The following is a 16,399-nucleotide window of genomic DNA, read 5'->3' as shown; positions in this document are numbered from 1 at the left end:
AGAGAAGGACACAGTCAGGGAGAAGAACAACAATATGGAGCTAAAGAAACAAAGAGAGTTGTAGCAAGAGAGAGAAAAGCGCTACAACACATTTTAATCCCTTTGGCGAGAGTTGCTGACGGAGGTCCAACTCTTTTACCTCCCCTCTGGCCCCTCCCACCTCGTAGCCCCTCCCACCCCGTGGTGTAGGAGTGCCCCCCCTGGTCTTTCTCTGACCCACCCCGCTCCTGTGCCAGTAAAGATACACACGTCCAACAAGCCAGCTCGACCAGCACAGAGCAGGCCGCAAGATTGACCCCTCCCCATTTGACCAGGCCAGAGACTAAAACTGCGAAAGGTCAGTGGATTTGCAGCCTTGTCACGTAGCGAGCACACGGGCAGCCTGGGTGTAGGAGGATTGTGTTGTATGACTGTGATGTGTGACCTAGCGCCGGAGACATGGACGCGTGTTGCAGCACGAGCGAGGCGGACCCCGAACTCTCCTCCATGGTCCAGGAGCTGTGGAACTCTGACACCAACCGACTGAAACCTGGCATAGATTACCGCATCTCCCTGCAGGTGAGGAGGTGGGAAGCTGGTTGTCAAGAGATGGAACAAACCTGAACCAAAACCACTAAAATTCGCTTTTTTTTTTTGTTTTTTTTACGGGTCATGTTAAATAAGACAACATCATGGAAGCACGATCGCTTGTCTGACAGGGTCATCCATGCACACTGGTCCGAGGGTCATCTATGCACACTGGTCAGCACCAACCTGCTGTGTCTTTACAAAAGAGGCTGACCACAGCTCAACAGACAGCGTGTCTGACAGGTCGCAGAGCAACAAAAGCTGCTGCTGGCTGGTCACTGTTGGTAAACAGTGCAATAGCAGATGACTCCTAATCACTTAAATATTGCATACAATTACATGTGACCGTAATATGGATGTTGGGACTAGAACTAATGGGCAATTATAGCTGGGAATACTTGGATTCTGGAATTGGAAATTGTTTTGAAAATGGAAAGGATAGGGGAGAGTTGAAATGGGGGTTCACAGGCCTAAGAATCAACCATGCACCGAAAAAGTACAGATGCAGAATGTGTTACCAGTCAAAGTAGCTGAAGGCTTATCGTCCACCTTGGGTCGCCTACGCCGTGTGTGAGGCTGTGGGTGGAACAGAGGCTTGATTCCTGGTGTGTTGTGTTGGATCCAGGGCAAGGCTGGGGCCATGGACGTCCAGTCTCAGTACGAAGACGATAACGACGGGAAGGGATCTCCCCTGTTCAAGTTTGTGGATGAAACGATTTTCAAAAAGGATACCTATTTAGGTACGTGTTCACAAAGACACTTTGAGATGACATGTACAGTGCAGTAGCATAGCCAGATTTGTATTTTTTTGGGGGGGGGGTTACCCATCTTAAAATTAGGGGGCCACTAAAAATGTATCATCAATTCCTTTAGTATTTTTTTTTTTTACTGTAAACAATGAGAATTCTGGGGGGCCTCTAAGCAACCCTAACACAGATAGGATGTGACGTCCGACTTGAGCGCTGCATCAGTAAACACATGGGTTGTGGATGATTTTGTCCCAGCGTTCATCTCCCTCCTGGACAACTATGAAAGTGCCACCGGCGTACCCGAGGTCGTGACCCCCGAAGAGGAGGCGGAAAACCACCGATTCCTGGACATTATGGTTCAGTCTTCTTCAATGAAGGTACGCCGACAGTCACCCAACAGTTTTGCAAGTGTGCCTTCTACGGAAGCAAATCAGTGACATAACGTTTTGCATTTTTAAAGGCATTGAATACTTCATCATTAAATTTAAACATCACCAAATGTGTTGGTTTTGAATTCACCTCTTTAAAACTGTAATATTAATTTATCTGAATACAAGTACAATTCAAGTACATCGCACAGCGAGGTGAAAATCCCGTCTGCCATGAATGCTCCCATGTGTTTCCCTGCATGCAGCTTGCTCATCAGTACCTGGTGAGGAAGAACATATCTCCAGAAGACCTGACAGACTTTAAGAAACAGCTCTACAGAATCTGGTTTGAGCTGTATGCCAGGCGAGGATCAAGCAAGTGAGAGGAACTGTAACTTCTTAAACGTTCACTATTAGCTTTGAAACCAAGTTGACCCTAAGTACGAGTGTAATGGTGTTCTGCTTTGCCTCCCCAGACCAGACTCTTCAGGGTTTGAGCATGTCTTTGTTGGGGAGACCAGAGGTGGAAGAACTGTGATTGGTTTCCATAACTGGATCCAGTTGTACCTGCAGGAGAAGCTGGGACACATTGACTACAAAGGATACAGCTATGTAGCTAACTCTCCACAGGTGAGCCTCTCTGGTCTGTCAGTCTCTCTCTCTCTCTCTCTCTCTCAGTCTCTCTCTCTCTCTCTCTCTCTCTCTCTCTCTCTCTCTCTCTCTCTCTCTCTCAGTCTCTATGCCTCTTTGTCTCTCTCTCAGTCTATCTCTCTCTCTCTCAGTCTCTATGCCTCTTTGTCTCTCTCTCAGTCGATCTCTCTCAGTCTCCTCTCTCTCTCTCTCTCTCTCTCTCTCTCTCTGTCAGTCTATCTCTCTCAGTCTATCTCTCTCTCTCTCAGTCTCTCTCTCTCTCTCTCTCTCTCTCAGTCTATCTCTCTCTCTCAGTCTATCTCTCTCATTCTATCTCTCTCTCTCAGTCTATCTCTCTCTCTCAGTCTCTCTCTCTTTCTCAGTCTCTCTCTCTCTCTGTCTATCTCTCTCTCTCTCAGTCTATATCTCTCTCTCATTCTATATCTCTCTCTCAGTCTCTTTGCCTCTTTGTCTCTCTCCCAGTCTCTCTCTCTCAGTCTATCTCTCTCTTGTGTGTCCTCCAGCCTGACGAAAACAAACACATCCTAGCACTGCAGTTCTGTTGGAAGGACGGGATTAAGCCCAAAGGCAGCATCTTCGTGGGAGTCAGCCCCGAGTTTGAGTTCGCCCTCTACACCCTGTGTTTCCTCTCTTCACCGAACGAGCGTGTCAAAGTGTCCTTCAGCGTCTACGATGTCGAGATCGTGTGCCACCACTTCAACCAAAAGCACATAGGAACCACCTATCCCGTACTTGTGAGATACCAAACAAAGTAAAAAAATAAATTAAAAACTATATAGATATGACTTCTCAAATAGACTCACACACCAGTGTCATGAGTATTGTTTTTGTATTTTTACTTTACATTAAGATACAATAAACTATACGATGTGTTTAATATTCCTGTGTCTATTTGCTTCACTACTTTTACCATCTCCTATTTGAAACCATGAGTGTATTAAAAACGTTTTCTGGAACTTCCGTGTTAGTCCGCTTGGAGGCAGTAAAAAGCTTGCGACCTTGTTATGAGCGTTGACGTCATACACACGGTGAAGAAGAGAGGGACGTGAACGAAAGCGTTCCCGACAATAATACGAGAAAAGATTCATTTTACACTTATACAATTCCTCATTTGAGCACCGAAAGCTTATTCATTTGATATTTTAAAGTTGGTCACTCCGGAATGGCCGAGCCAAGTGCCAGATATCAACAGGTAAAGAACCTTTTATCATAAAGTCAGCTTTTGGTCTTCCGGCTTCGTTACTCGCAGTTCAGAGAAAGGCCACACTCAAACTAGACTGTCAAACTCAGCCTAGCGAAACAATAGATTTGCCTGTTGACTATTTAACATTAATTAAAGAATATATTTCGGCCTATATACACATGTATATTTTTTTATCTTACATTGCGGGCTAGTGCTGTTGATGCTAGCTGGCTGAATACGAGTACAACCAGGTGCGTAACTAAGCATATAAATTAGCAAGCTAGCATTCGCTGACCCGTCTGTTTTTTTACGACTCAATGAGAAAACTGAAACACCGTTTTTTATTGAGGTGTGAAGTGGGACACCATACAGTTGTATTATTACAAAACAGTGGTGTTGTTTACGATCCCCATAACTATTCGCATTAGTTCCCCCCATGGTTCCGGTGGAATCGTTTCAGCACGGCATCACGCGGAAAATCGTCATCATGCAAGCAATAGAGGATATATGTTCATAAATTCCACTTCCTGTGGGATCTGACAGTCGTGTGTGTGCCTTCTAATGTCTCCCAATTTTGGGTTGGATTGTGATCACGGACTGCCAAGACCGTGTTGTTAAAGCGCCCTGAGTGGCCGTACACGCTTACAGCATGTTGACGTTATTCTTTATTTACTTAAAGTAAACCAGTAAACCCCAAACTTGAAACTGAATCACTACAACCTTGTCCCAAACCAAATTGGACGTCTAACCTAGACAGTATCCTCCCTGCTAATGCTCAAACCCTGATTGGGTCTTTCCCTTGTTCCCTCCCCTAAGCTGCCCAATGAGGAGGAGCCGGAGGAGGCCTCACAGGTTGCCATGGACGCACCACCCCCCTACAGCAGCGTTGCAGCAGATAATGCAGGTAGAAAAACACTTGCACACACACACACTCACTCACTACACACACACATATTTCACGCACACAACATACTGACATCCCATATCTCCCCTCAGCTTATTTTGACTACAAAGAGGATGGCGGTTTCCCCAAGCCCCCGTCATACAACGTAGCCACGACTCTGCCCTCCTACGACGAGGCGGAGAGGTCCAAGGCTGAGACCACAGCGCCCCTGGGAGCTGGGAGGGTGAGTGTATATACACACACACACACACACACACATACTCACAGACACACACTCAGACACACACACAGCAGTGGCTGTCCAGCCAGTGAGCTGAACAAGTCTTCCGAATAGACTTCCTGTCACCTGACAGGAAGGAAGACACATGGGTGTTGTAGTGAGACAGCATTTCTTTGGCCCTGACAGCCAACAGCATAGAAGCTGTCAGTCTTCACAGCCTGCTCTCCCCTCCACTGCCCTCTAGTGGTGGGCGTGCAGTATGGCACCCTCCCCTGACCCCTGGTTTGACTGCTGGTTTGTGTCTCTGCCACTGCTTGTACTCAGCATAGGGAGCGGCTGGCGACTTTTGATGACGTAACTCCGGGTTCAACAGAGGTAATGCTGTGGGGTTGAAGTGCGTTGCTTTAGTTAGCTGCAGTACTGCCTCTGTGCTACAGGGGGCCCTATAGGCCTGGTAGAGGTGCTTAAATAGAGGAAATGTGAATGCATTGGTTTCCTTTGTTTTGTTTTTGTTTATTTGTGCTTCTAAACCTCTGTGTGTGTGTGTGTGTGTGTGTGTGTGTCTGCAGGATGATGAGTTTGTGGCCAGGGATGACTTTGAGGATGCCGACCAGCTGCGGATCGGCAACGACGGCATCTTCATCCTCACCTTCTTCAGTAAGCACGCGTCTGCAGCAACAGTCCAACACTCTGTTCTAGAACCTCTGTGCTGTCTGATAACCCCGTTCTAGAACCTCTGTGCGTCCTGAACACTCTGTTCTAGAACCTCTGTGCTGTCTGATAACCCCGTTCTAGAACCTCTCTGGTTTCTGATAACCCTGTTCTAGAACCTCTGTGCGTCCTGAACACTCTGTTGTAGAACTTCTGTGCTTTCTGATAACCCTGTACAAGAACCTCTCTGGTTTCTGATAACCCTGTTCTAGAACCTCTGTGCTTTCTGATAACCATGTACAAGAACCTCTCTGGTTTCTGATAACCCTGTTCTAAAACCTCTGTGCTTTCTGATAACCCCGTTCTAGAACCTCTGTGCTTTCTGATAACCCTGTTGTAGAACCTCTCTGGTTTCTGATAACCCTGTTCTAGAACCTCTGTGCGTCCTGAACACCCTGTTCGAGCCCCTCCCGCCCTAGTTCTGATCCTGACGTGAGGATCCCTGCTCCCTCTGTGTGTGCTCTCTGCAGTGGCCTTCCTGTTCAACTGGATCGGATTCTTCCTCTCCTTCTGCCTCACCACCTCGGCCGCCGGCCGCTACGGCGCCATCTCTGGCTTCGGCCTGTCCCTCATCAAGTGGATCCTTATCGTACGGGTGAGAGCGCACACACACACACACACACACGTCTGGCCTTCCCACTCGTCACAGCCAGTTGACTAACCACTGACATCTCCCTTTTCCCAGTTCTCCACATACTTCCCTGGCTACTTCGAAGGGCAGTACTGGCTGTGGTGGGTGTTCCTGATGCTGGGTAAGTGGATTTCCAGTTTCCCAGACTGCCTGGCACTACTGAGCATGAAGTCCAGTCACACAACGCCAAGACGGTGGTTTAAAACGGATGTCTCATGGTGGGGTAATGTGAGGAATCTAAGATGGCCGTCCGGTCTCCTGTGTCCCCTCCAGGGTGCCTCCTCTTCCTCAGGGGGTTCATCAACTACGCCAAGATCCGCAAAATGGCCGACTCCTTCTCCCCTCTCCCTCGAACCAGGCTCCTCTTCATCTACTGAGGACCGGAGACCCCTCAGGTCGTCTCTACGAAACCGCCTCGAGCGGAGACATCAAATTTGGAGAAAAAAAATTAAACGTTTAGTTTTTCTTTGCTGGAAGACGGCTCAGACGATATCATTTCTTTGTCTTTTTTGATGTAACACGGTGAATGCTGAGATTCTGTCACTCTGTCCTGTAGTGGTTGTTGTCAAGTGCTTTTTGCAATCAAGTCTGTGGTGTACAAATAATGCCTTATATAAATATAAATATATACATATACCATATTTAATATCTGTGTAGAAGTGGCATGTGCTGCTCCCCTGTTCACCAGTAGGGGGCAGTCTTGTTTACATATAATGTCCCCAGTTGTGGAACAGTGTTTAGTATGATTAAGATCCATCTGTGTAGGCTGTAAGCTGCTGCTGGCAGAGGCATGGGAACATCCATGGATAAAGCTCTGTGTTGAGACTTGGTGAAGGCAATCTCTGTCAGAACAATCCAGAACTGCTTGTTTTTCTTGCTGTATACAATAATGAAATTAAAATTGAAGTCTTTTTAAGATGTATCATTAAGCAGAGTTTTGTTTTGGGGGGGGGGGGGGGGGGTGTAATATTGTCATCCCTATATAACCCAATCAGCTTTGTCAAATATTTTATGCAGCTGATCTACATCTCTTACATATTTTCAATATGTAACTGACATTCTTTAATCTCAACAGATATGCTGCTGGAACTCTTTACTCACAGCAAAAAGTAGCTCATGCTGTAAACATGGCCGTGGTCCTCTGACCGTGGCGAGCTTGGCGTTTTGAGTCGTGAGGTGCCGGGGTAGGGCGTAGGAAACAGTCAAGAGAAGAAAACTTGAAATGTCTGGCTGTGCGTTTCAGACGTGAGTTATTGAGAGGAAGAGTTTAGCTGGAGTGTGCATGGAGTGACCACTTCCAGGTGTACATGTCCTCACTGGAAGGTAGCTCTCCAGGAACGCTCACTGGAAGGTAGCTCTCCAGGAACGCTCACTGGAAGGTAGCTCTCCAGGAACGCTCACTGGAAGGTAGCTCTCCAGGAACGCTCACTGGAAGGTAGCTCTCCAGGAACGCTCACTGGAAGGTAGCTCTCCAGGAACGCTCACTGGAAGGTAGCTCTCCAGGAACGCTCACTGGAAGGTAGCTCTCCAGGAACACGCTTACGTGTGAATGTATGATCATGTGTGTTTGGATAAGGTCACTGTGCCTGACTGCTGAGCACGTGGAGGGGAGGGGGGGGGAGAGGAGAGGGGAGAGAAGGAGAGGGGGGAGAGGAGGAGGGGAGGGGAGGAGAGGAGGATTGAAGAGAAGGAGAAAGAAGAACAAAAGAGAAGAGCATACCAGCAGGATCTACATGGCTATTGGCTGGAAGCAGGAAGGAGAAGGGGGGGGGGGGGGGAGTTGTTGCCAGTGTGGGAGGGGGAGGTGTGAGTGTGTGTGAGAGAGTGTGTGTGGTGTGTGTGAGGGATGAGCAGTGGTGACTCATCTTCAGCCTGCCGATGCCGTTGCCATGGGTCACACAGCAGGTAGCCCCCCTCCCCCCTCCCCAACGTGCTCTGCTCAGTCTTCACCTGCTCCTCCTCCTCTTCCTCACCAGCGCCTCTGACTCACTGCTGACTCCCCAACAGCCCCGCCCACCCCTGTGACATCAGCTCCAAATCAGTCCCTCCCTCCCCTTCATTGTTACAGTGAATCATCCTCGTCCTTTGTAGTGAACACCAGAGAGGCAGCGTCCAAACGACAGCTTCCGATTCGTCCTCGTCCCTGCCTCGTGCTCATCCCTTCCTTATCTCGACCGGGGGGATTTCAGCTGCCTCCCTCATCCACGCCCTCCTGCCGTGCTGTCAGAGCCCAGACAGGGGTGTCACAGAGCGTGTGGGTGCGTGTGTGTGTCTGATACTACTACCTGCTACGCAGGGCTCTCAATATTTGTGAATGGATGAGAAGGGTTCAGCCCCTGCGCATGCACGCACTCGGCAGAGATGAAGAGAGGAGGAGGGGGGGGGGAGGGAGGAGGGGGGAGGAGGGGGGGAGGAGGGGGGAGACGTCACTACACTTCCGCAGTGCATCAAGGGAACGGGTCTGCCTCTGACTCACTCTCACAGGACAGGGAGGAGGGGGGAGCGGTGGGTTAGACGAAGAGAGGGGAGGGGGGGTGGTGAGGAAGGGGTGATGTGGTCTGGGTTTTTTTTTTACCCAACCCCCCCCCCCACCCCCAGACTGCCTCCCTCACATGGTTGCCCTGGCAGTGATGTAATACAGGTGACCTATTCATCACAGAGAAGCTGCCCTCCCCCGCTTCCTCTCTCTCTCTCTTCTCTCTCTCTCTCTCTTCCTCTCTCCCCCTCTCTCTCTCTTCCTCTCTCTCTCTCTTCCTCTCTCCCTCTTTCTCTCTCTCTCTCCTTCTCGCTCTCTCCCTCTTTCTCTGTCTCTTTCTTTCTCTTCTTCCATCACCCTCCCTCCACCCCCCCTCCCCTCCATCCCTCTCTCCTCATCCTCCCCAGCTGATTGGCTGTGGGCTGAATGCTTGAATGGATGTGGCTGGCTGCTTTTGGACAGAGGGAGGGGTGGAGCTGTGATGGAGATGGTGGTGGGCAGAACGCGTCACGCGTTCACAAATAAAGAAATAATGCCGCCCCGGCAGATAGACCAGCCATAGCAGTTAGCCTGAAGGATTCTGGGTGTTGAGCTCCACGCGGAGCTCATTGTTCCCCTCCTACGTAGTGCAGTTGCTTTCTGTGTGTGTGTGTGTGTGCAGTATTTTATGAATGAGAGCAAACCTTCTCATTCACACACTGCTGCCTGCTTTTGTCTCGTAGATTTGGGAGAATCTGTCACAGTGTCTAACCCTAGTCCTTGGAACAGACTTCATTCATTTCCACACTTTTTCAAGATGAGTAAATGGGTCAAAATGATTCATGAAGAGCTAATCTAAGTTGGGTTTCTGTTCATAATATTTCCCTGTTTTGGTGTCAACTTGCGTGAACATTTTCTATATGTTTGCTTGCCATCACAATACATGTTTGGCTGTCTTTTTTTATTTTGATGAATGAAATCCTGATGCTTTGTATGTGTTGACACCTTATGGTTAGTCCTCTGGGCAGGCAGCTCTGTGTGTGTGTGTGTGTGTGTGTTCATTGTCAGTCAGACCCTAGATGGCCTTCATCGTCCATGAGTCAATTCTGCAGCACACTGTGGGAGGGGCATCAGATTCCTACTGGACACACACACACACACACACACACACACACACACACACACACACACACACACACACAGCATGCTGTCACATCCGGCCCTTCGCTCCAAAGCGTGGCCTATAATTAGCTGCCTGCGAAGCTGCCTGCTTGGCGATGAGCTAACCAAGTAGATCTGGATGCAGCTCTGTGAAGAGGTGGAGAGAGAGAGGTAGAGAGAGAGAGAGAGGTAGAGAGAGAGAGAGAGATGTGGAGAGAGAGAGGTGGAAAGAGAGAGGTGGAGAGAGAGAGGTGGAGAGAGAGAGAGGCTGAGAGAGAGAGAGAGCTGGAGAGAGATGTGGAGAGAGAGAGAGAGAGAGAGAGAGAGGTGGAGAGAGAGAGGTGGAGAGAGAGAGGTGGAGAGAGAGGTGGAGAGAGAGGTGGAGAGAGAGGTGGAGAGAGAGAGGTGGAGAGAGAGAGGTGGAGAGATGGAGAGTTCGACAGAAAGATGCGATTGATAAAAGAGAGAAAGGAAGGTAGGGAGAGTGAGACAGAGAGAGAGAGAGAGAGAGGAGGGAGATGAAAGGATTTGGGTGTTTATGTTCCACTGTGTGCTGCACGTTGTGATGTGTCTCGACCAGCTACAGGTTCACCTAATGACCAAAATCCCCCCCGCCCCAAACCACCACCCCCACATCTCGGCCGTGTTCTCCAGGGAACGACAGTCCCTCTTATTGTTCCAGAGGAGGGATGCTGTAGGTAGTGTCTGGAAACGTCAGTGTGTGTGTGTGTAACTAACTGCTCCTACTCCTCTCCACTATACCAAGGCTCCTAGCCAGGCTTCGGAAGAGAGCCCTATGACTCATCCATCCACTCTAACTGTCATCCCACTGCAGTCAGACTCCCCCCCCCACCCCCCCCACCCCCCTCCTCCCATCCACAGCAGACTCCACAGGGCCGGCAGGGGATCCTCTCTCATCTCTCCTTCCTTCCTTCCTTCCCTCAGCTTTGTCTTCCTCTCTCGCTCTGATTCTCTCTCTGTCTCTTCCTAGCAGACTCGTTTCTCAAAGTCGCCACTCTGATCTACAGGTGTGAGGATATGGATCCTGGTGGCCTGGGGGGGGAGACAGTGAGAGGGGGAGAGAGAGACAGAGAGAGACAGAGAGAGAGAGAGAGACAGAGACAGAGAGAGAAGAGAGAGAGAGAGAGAGAGAGAGAGAGAGAGAGAGAGAGAGAGAGAGAGAGAGAGGGGAGGCACTCTGAGGAGGGCTCCTGCTCTCCTGGCGTGCTGACAGCAGGTGAGGTGTGGAGCTGCAGTGTTGAGAGGAAGTCCTAGAGGGGGGAGGGGGGAGGAGGGGGCTGTGGCAGGGCAGAGGGCCAGGAAGGGTAATGAGGGTGTAATTTGGGAGCCATCTGCGAGAGGCCTTGCCTGAAGGGCTTCCTTCTCCGGAACTCCCCTCTCCGGAGGGATGCAGGTGCTGGAGGCTGAGCTGGGGGGTTAGGAGGGCCAGGCTGGGGGGTGAGGAGGGCCAGTCTGGGGGGTGAGGAGGGCTGGGGGGTTAGGAGGGCCAGTCTGGGGGGTGAGGAGGGCTGGGGGTTAGGAGGGCCAGGCTGGGGGGTGAGGAGGGCTGGGGGTTAGGAGGGCCAGGCTGGGCAGGGGCAGGGTGGAGGTAAGTTAGGTGTGAGGCTAAGTATCCAGAGGGGCCCCAGGTCTGAGGCCTAACTCCTGGGTTGCGGGTAGCTGCAGTGCCCCAGCTCTGAGGCCTAACTCCTGGGTTGCGGGTAGCTGCAGTGCCCAGCTTTGAGGCCTAACTCCTGGGTTGCAGATAGCTGCAGTGCCCAGCTCTGAGGCCTAACTCCTGGGTAGCGGGTGGTAGAGGACCACACATGACAACACAACGGTTATGTGAACCCCTCTCTCCAAACAGTTGGGGTGGGGGGGTGTTTAAGACAGAACGGATGTTATGAGAGGAAGGGGCGGTGAGGGGAGGGGGGGGGGATGGAGATGGGAAAGGTCCTGGTCTGAAGTGGGCTAAGCTGGGGGTTAAGAGTGGTACATTTAATGGTTTTAAATGAGTCCTGGTGAGTGGGGACACAGAGAACAGAGCAAGTGTACCACAAAGGGTCCTCCCTGAGGGGGGGGCAGGGGGGTTTACAACCCAAATGACCATGGACAGAACTGGATTTAGAGTCTCTTTCTCTCTTACTTTATTTCTTTTCTTCTTTCTTTCACCCACTCACATACACACACAATAGTTAGTGGGGGATTTCTTCCTATTATTCTTCCCTTTAAACCTCTCTCTCTCTCTCTCTCTCTCTCTCTCTCTCTCTCTCTCTCTCTCTCTCTCTCTCTCTCTCTCTCTCTCTCTCTCTCTCTCTCTCTCTCTCTCTCTCTCTCTCTCTCTCTCTCTCTCTCTCTCTCTCTCTCTCCCTCTCCCGGACCCCCCCCCCCCTCTCTCCCTCCCCCTCTCTCCCTCCCCCTCTCTCCCTCTCTCCCTCTCTCCCTCTCTCTCTCTCTCTCTCTCTCTCTCTCTCTCGCAGGTGTGCAGGGAGCTTCCTGCTTTGTTTTGGTTGTTTTTTCATCCGTCTGTGTCTTTACCCCCCCAACCTCCCCTCCCCCTCCTCCCCCTCCTCCCCTTCCCCTCCTCCCTCCTCCTGAATGTGGGCACTGGTGTCTTGGCTCCTTCCTGCTTTGAAGCTGTGTGCTGGAGCGTGCTGGGCTCTCTGAGTGGTAATGGCTTTAAGAGGAGCTCCCAAGACGCCACAGCTTCCTGAATAATGGCTACTTCCGCTGCCTCGCTCCCGCTGCCTCGCTCCCGCTGCCTCGCTCCCGCTGCCTCGCTCCCGCTGCCTCGCTCCCGCTGCCTCGCTCCCGCTGCCTCGCTCCTGGCCGGGGAATGCAGCAGGTGGCCGTGCTCAGTCTGGTCTGGCCTGGGCACTCACAAAATGGTGAGTGTGTGTGTGAGAGACAGAGAGAGAGAGAATGAGAGAGAGAGAGAGAGAGTGAGACACAGAGAGAGAGAGAGAGAGAGAGAGAGAGTGAGACACAGAGAGAGAGAGAGAGAGAGAGAGAGAATGAGACACACAGAGAGAGAGAGAGTGAGACAGAGGGAGAGAGAGTGAGAGAGAGAGAGAGAGAGAGAAAGAGACAGAGAAAGAGGGAGAGAGACACAGGAGAGAGAGAGAGAGAGAGAGAGAGAGAGAGAGAGAGAGAGAGAGAGAGAGACAGAGAGAGACAGAGAGAGAGAGAGAGAGAGAGAGAGAGACAGAGACAGAGATTGTGGGCTTTTCTTTTTGGCGAGGGCAAAGCAGAGCGAGGGCTTTTCAAACATCCGAGTCCTGCTCCAGCCACAACATGTGCACTACTCTTTCTCCCCCTCTCTCCTTCCCTCTCCTTCAATCCCCTCCCTCCTCCCTGCCTATCCTAATTCCTCCCCGCCCCCCCCCCCCCTCCAGTCCCCAGGAAGGAGGGCTCTCCCTGGGGCTGTAGGTCTTGTTTTCCCAGGGTTCAGTCTGCTCGTCCTCACCACTGTTGCTCTCCGCTAATCTGACATGCCTCACATTCCCAACGCCCCCTCCCCCCTCCCCCCGCGCGCGCGCCCCATCTCTGACTCTTCCATCTTTGGGACTAAGGCTCCAGCCTCAGAATTTACCCCGGCCTGGCCTTGTTTATCCTGGTCTGGGATACTCTTAACGACTTGTTTTACTGGTTTACTCTAAAACGATGTTTAAATAAAATAAAAATAAAAAGGTTTTCATGTTGATTTGACCTCTACAGTTGACCTTTCATTGACATTGTGTGTGCGTGTGTACTGTAAGGGGTTCCAGATTGTCTGTCTATGCTGTGTGTGTAGTTGTAAGTGTGTGTGTGTGTGTGTGTGTGTGTTGGGATGTTAGTAGATTCTGGTCCCCACTTTGATGTGAATTTCACAATATTTACATTGCTGGTTGGAAAGGCTCTCTGGTTTAGCGGTTACACTCAAACACGTATACACACACACGCACGCACACCTACACACCCACGCACACACCCACACCCAGTCTAAGGCCAGACCGCGGTGTGTCTCATTGTCCTCTTAAGCTGTATGTCAACAGAAGCTGGAGGAAACCAGGGAACACTCTATCAGGGAGATATCTCTCCTGCTGTTTGCTCTGCCTCGCTTTATCAGTCACATGAGCACAGCACAAACACACACACACACACACGCACACGCACTGACTGTTTTCGCTTTCTCTCCCTTCCTTTCTTTTGCTCTTTCAGTCTGTCAGTCTGTCAGTCTGTCAGTCAGTCTGTCAGTCTGTCAGTCAGTCAGTCAGTCAGTCAGTCAGTCAGTCAGTCAGTCAGTCAGTCTGTCAGTCTGTCAGTCAGTCAGTCAGTCAGTCAGTCTGTCAGTCTGTCAGTCTGTCAGTCAGTCAGTCTGTCAGTCTGTCAGTCAGTCAGTCAGTCAAGATGACATCTGCATAAGTATTGTTGATGGAGTGATGAGTCCACGTGCTCCAACTCTGGCTTCCTGCAAGGCCCCCAGACTCCATCCCCGTTGGGATAGCTCCATTCTCCATCCCTGTTGGGATAGCTCCATTCTCCAGCCCTGTTCCACCCTCAGTAGCGTCGCTGTGCTGTTCGGGGTGTGAAGGACATCAGGAAGCGTATACAACATGATTGGAGTTTTTTTTTCTTCACCCTGTTGAATGAGAACCAGGTGGAGCTCATCAAGGTGGCCTCGAGGTGCCCCGCCCCCCCACCCCCCACCCCCACCCCCCGCCCCGGTCTGGTCTGATAGACCAGGGTGATTTGGTGTGATTACACAGCGTGGTTGTATCGCTCCTCACGGGATCCCGTCCAAATCCCATTTCCGCTCAACAATTTTTGGGACGCTTGTTTATGTGCAGAAGCATCTGGAATATTAACATGCCCTTGAAAGAATGTTCTGGCTGTCTTCACAAAGTGACCACGCGGCTTCTCTGTGCCATAGTGTGTGTGTGTGTTTGTGAGAGAGTGTGTGTGAGGGTGTGCGTGTTTGATGAGATGGACAGTGAATCTGACACAGTAGTAGGTTCCGGAGAGAACAGTGTTCTGGAGTAAAACATCTCAAAAGGACCCAATTCATGCCGCTTTTTCTTTTTTCGCTGTTGTTTTCTTTTTTACCCAACATCAGTTTTCATTTAAGGGAAGGAAAGGGAGGGAGGGAGGGAGGGAGGGAGGGAGGGAGGGAGGGAGGGAGGGAGGGAGGGAGGGAGGGAGGGAGGGAGGGAGGGAGGGAGGGAGGGAGGGAGGGAGGGAGGGAGGGAGGGAGGGAGGGAGGGAGGGAGGGAGGGAGGGAGGGAGGGAGGGAGGGAGGGAGGGAGGGAGGGAGGGACAGTATTTATAGCCTGGTGTTCTGACCAAAATTATCAGTGTACCACAAAATAACTTCCTTGGTCCTCACCACAAAATAACAGGATGCCTTCAATTGTGCATATTTATTAATTTTAGCGGAGGATCGCTAGCTTTAAAAATAGCCACCTTCCTCCACACTCTTCTGTCGGCTGAGTAAACTTCCTCTCCTCAGATTGGGTTTTCCTCTATTCCTCTCTCCTTCTCTTCCTCTCTCTCCTTCTCTTCCTCTCTCTCCTTCTCTCATTCTCTTCCTCTCTCTCCTTCTCTCCTTCTCTTCCTCTCTCTCTTTCTCTTCCTCTCTCTCCTTCTCTTCCTCTCTCTCCTCCTCCTCTCCTTCTCTTGCTCTCTCTCCTTCTCTCCTTCTCTTCCTCTCTCTCCTCCTCCTCTCTCTCCTTCTCTTGCTCTCTCTCCTTCTCTCCTTCTCTTCCTCTCTCTCCTTCTCTTCCTCTCTCTGTTCTTTTCTGGAAATAGAGTGGGCTAAGTCTTCTAAAAAGGGTGCACACACACACACACACACACACTCTCTCTCACCCACACTCTGTCTGGGCTTCATTAAAGCTCCTGCTCCAGGTGAAAGGTCAGAGGTCAGAGGTCAGAGTGTGTTAATAGGTGAGGTGGGGGGTCCTTTCGGCTTAGTTGACCATCGTGACTGCAGACAAGCTCTGCTGTACACCCCCAGACACCCCACCCCCCCCTCACCCCCCCACCCCCTCACCCCACCACCTACACATGTCAAAACTCAGGATATGTCGTGAAGTGTGTCGACAACAGACACACTGTCATTAGTTTTCCCTATCTCCCTTTCTCCCTCCCCTTACCCCCAACACCCTCCCTCTCTCCCCCTTCTATCCTATCTTCACAACTCCCTCACCTCATCACCTTCCCTCTCTCCCTCTTACAATTCCCTTACCTCATCACTCACCCTTCCTCGCTCCTCCCATCAACTCCCTCACCTCACCCCCCCTCCACCTCCCCCCAGCCCTCCACCTCCCAGCCTCCTCTCTGGTCTGCATGGGGCCTCTGGGTCAATAAATCTCCCAGAGGAAGTGTCAGTGCGGGCTGAAGCTGAACAGCAGACTCTTCACCTGGTGAAGATGTTAGTGCTACTGATACTGCAGGCTCCAGCCCTGGACTCTAAACCCTGACTCAAATGCCCTGACTCTAACGCCCTGACTGTAAACCCTGACTCTAATGCTCTGACTCCAGCCCCTGACTCTAAACTTTGACTCCAGCCCCTGACTCCAGCCCCCTGACTCCAGCCCCCTGACTCCAGCCCCCTGACTCCAGCCCCCTGACTCCAGCCCCCTGACTCCAGCCCCCTGACTCCAGCCCTGCTGACTTTAACACCTGGAGTCCAACTTCCTGACTCCAGGCCGCTCAACTCTTTGTGTGTGTGTGTGTGTGTGTGCGCGTGTGTGTGTGTGTGAGTATGTTTTCCACATGTACTCGACTGACACCACGTGTGTTGGGCAGCTCTATAGTT

At 51.1% G+C, this 16,399-nt stretch overlaps 2 protein-coding genes across 3 annotated transcripts; both read left to right on the top strand.

The window, feature by feature from the left end:
- Window positions 1-240: 240 nt before the first annotated feature.
- endou2 (endonuclease, polyU-specific 2) lies at window positions 241-3,213 on the top strand. Its single transcript, XM_084683575.1, has 6 exons — window positions 241-558; window positions 1,193-1,307; window positions 1,572-1,693; window positions 1,951-2,063; window positions 2,161-2,314; window positions 2,839-3,213. The coding sequence occupies exons 1-6, from the start codon at window positions 439-441 to the stop codon at window positions 3,088-3,090; spliced, it is 876 nt and encodes a 291-aa protein (XP_084539701.1). The 5' UTR covers window positions 241-438; the 3' UTR covers window positions 3,091-3,213.
- Window positions 3,214-3,343: 130 nt separating this feature from the next.
- Window positions 3,344-6,904, top strand: ndfip1l (Nedd4 family interacting protein 1, like). 2 transcript variants are annotated; one of them, XM_084683573.1, is made up of 8 exons: window positions 3,344-3,527; window positions 4,335-4,422; window positions 4,515-4,645; window positions 4,967-5,017; window positions 5,212-5,299; window positions 5,824-5,948; window positions 6,039-6,105; window positions 6,258-6,904. In XM_084683573.1, exons 1-8 carry the CDS (start codon window positions 3,498-3,500, stop codon window positions 6,359-6,361), a joined length of 684 nt encoding a protein of 227 aa, XP_084539699.1. In that variant the 5' UTR covers window positions 3,344-3,497; the 3' UTR covers window positions 6,362-6,904. The 2 variants fall into 2 exon arrangements, with proteins under 2 accessions (XP_084539699.1, XP_084539700.1); XM_084683574.1 differs by lacking the exon at window positions 4,967-5,017.
- The last annotated feature ends 9,495 nt before the right edge of the window (window positions 6,905-16,399 follow it).

This window comes from Hypomesus nipponensis, chromosome 20 (genome assembly GCF_054491055.1).
Source record: "Hypomesus nipponensis isolate SF chromosome 20, ASM5449105v1, whole genome shotgun sequence".
Lineage (NCBI taxonomy): Eukaryota > Metazoa > Chordata > Actinopteri > Osmeriformes > Osmeridae > Hypomesus > Hypomesus nipponensis.
The sequence above is the reverse complement of the archived record's forward strand: the minus strand, read 5'-3'. Positions and strand labels throughout refer to the sequence as shown.

Excerpts from the sequence above, each read along its gene's own strand:
- ndfip1l (XM_084683573.1), top strand. The coding sequence starts at position 3,498 with ATGGCCGAGCCAAGTGCCAGATATCAACAG. Across the intron at positions 5,018-5,211 it reads TAACTCCGGGTTCAACAGAG|GATGATGAGTTTGTGGCCAG; the intron begins GTAATGCTGTGG and ends GTGTGTCTGCAG. Across the intron at positions 6,106-6,257 it reads GTGGGTGTTCCTGATGCTGG|GGTGCCTCCTCTTCCTCAGG; the intron begins GTAAGTGGATTT and ends TGTCCCCTCCAG.
- endou2 (XM_084683575.1), top strand. The coding sequence starts at position 439 with ATGGACGCGTGTTGCAGCACGAGCGAGGCGGACCCCGAACTCTCCTCC. Across the intron at positions 1,308-1,571 it reads CAAAAAGGATACCTATTTAG|CGTTCATCTCCCTCCTGGAC; the intron begins GTACGTGTTCAC and ends ATTTTGTCCCAG. Across the intron at positions 2,315-2,838 it reads ATGTAGCTAACTCTCCACAG|CCTGACGAAAACAAACACAT; the intron begins GTGAGCCTCTCT and ends TGTGTCCTCCAG.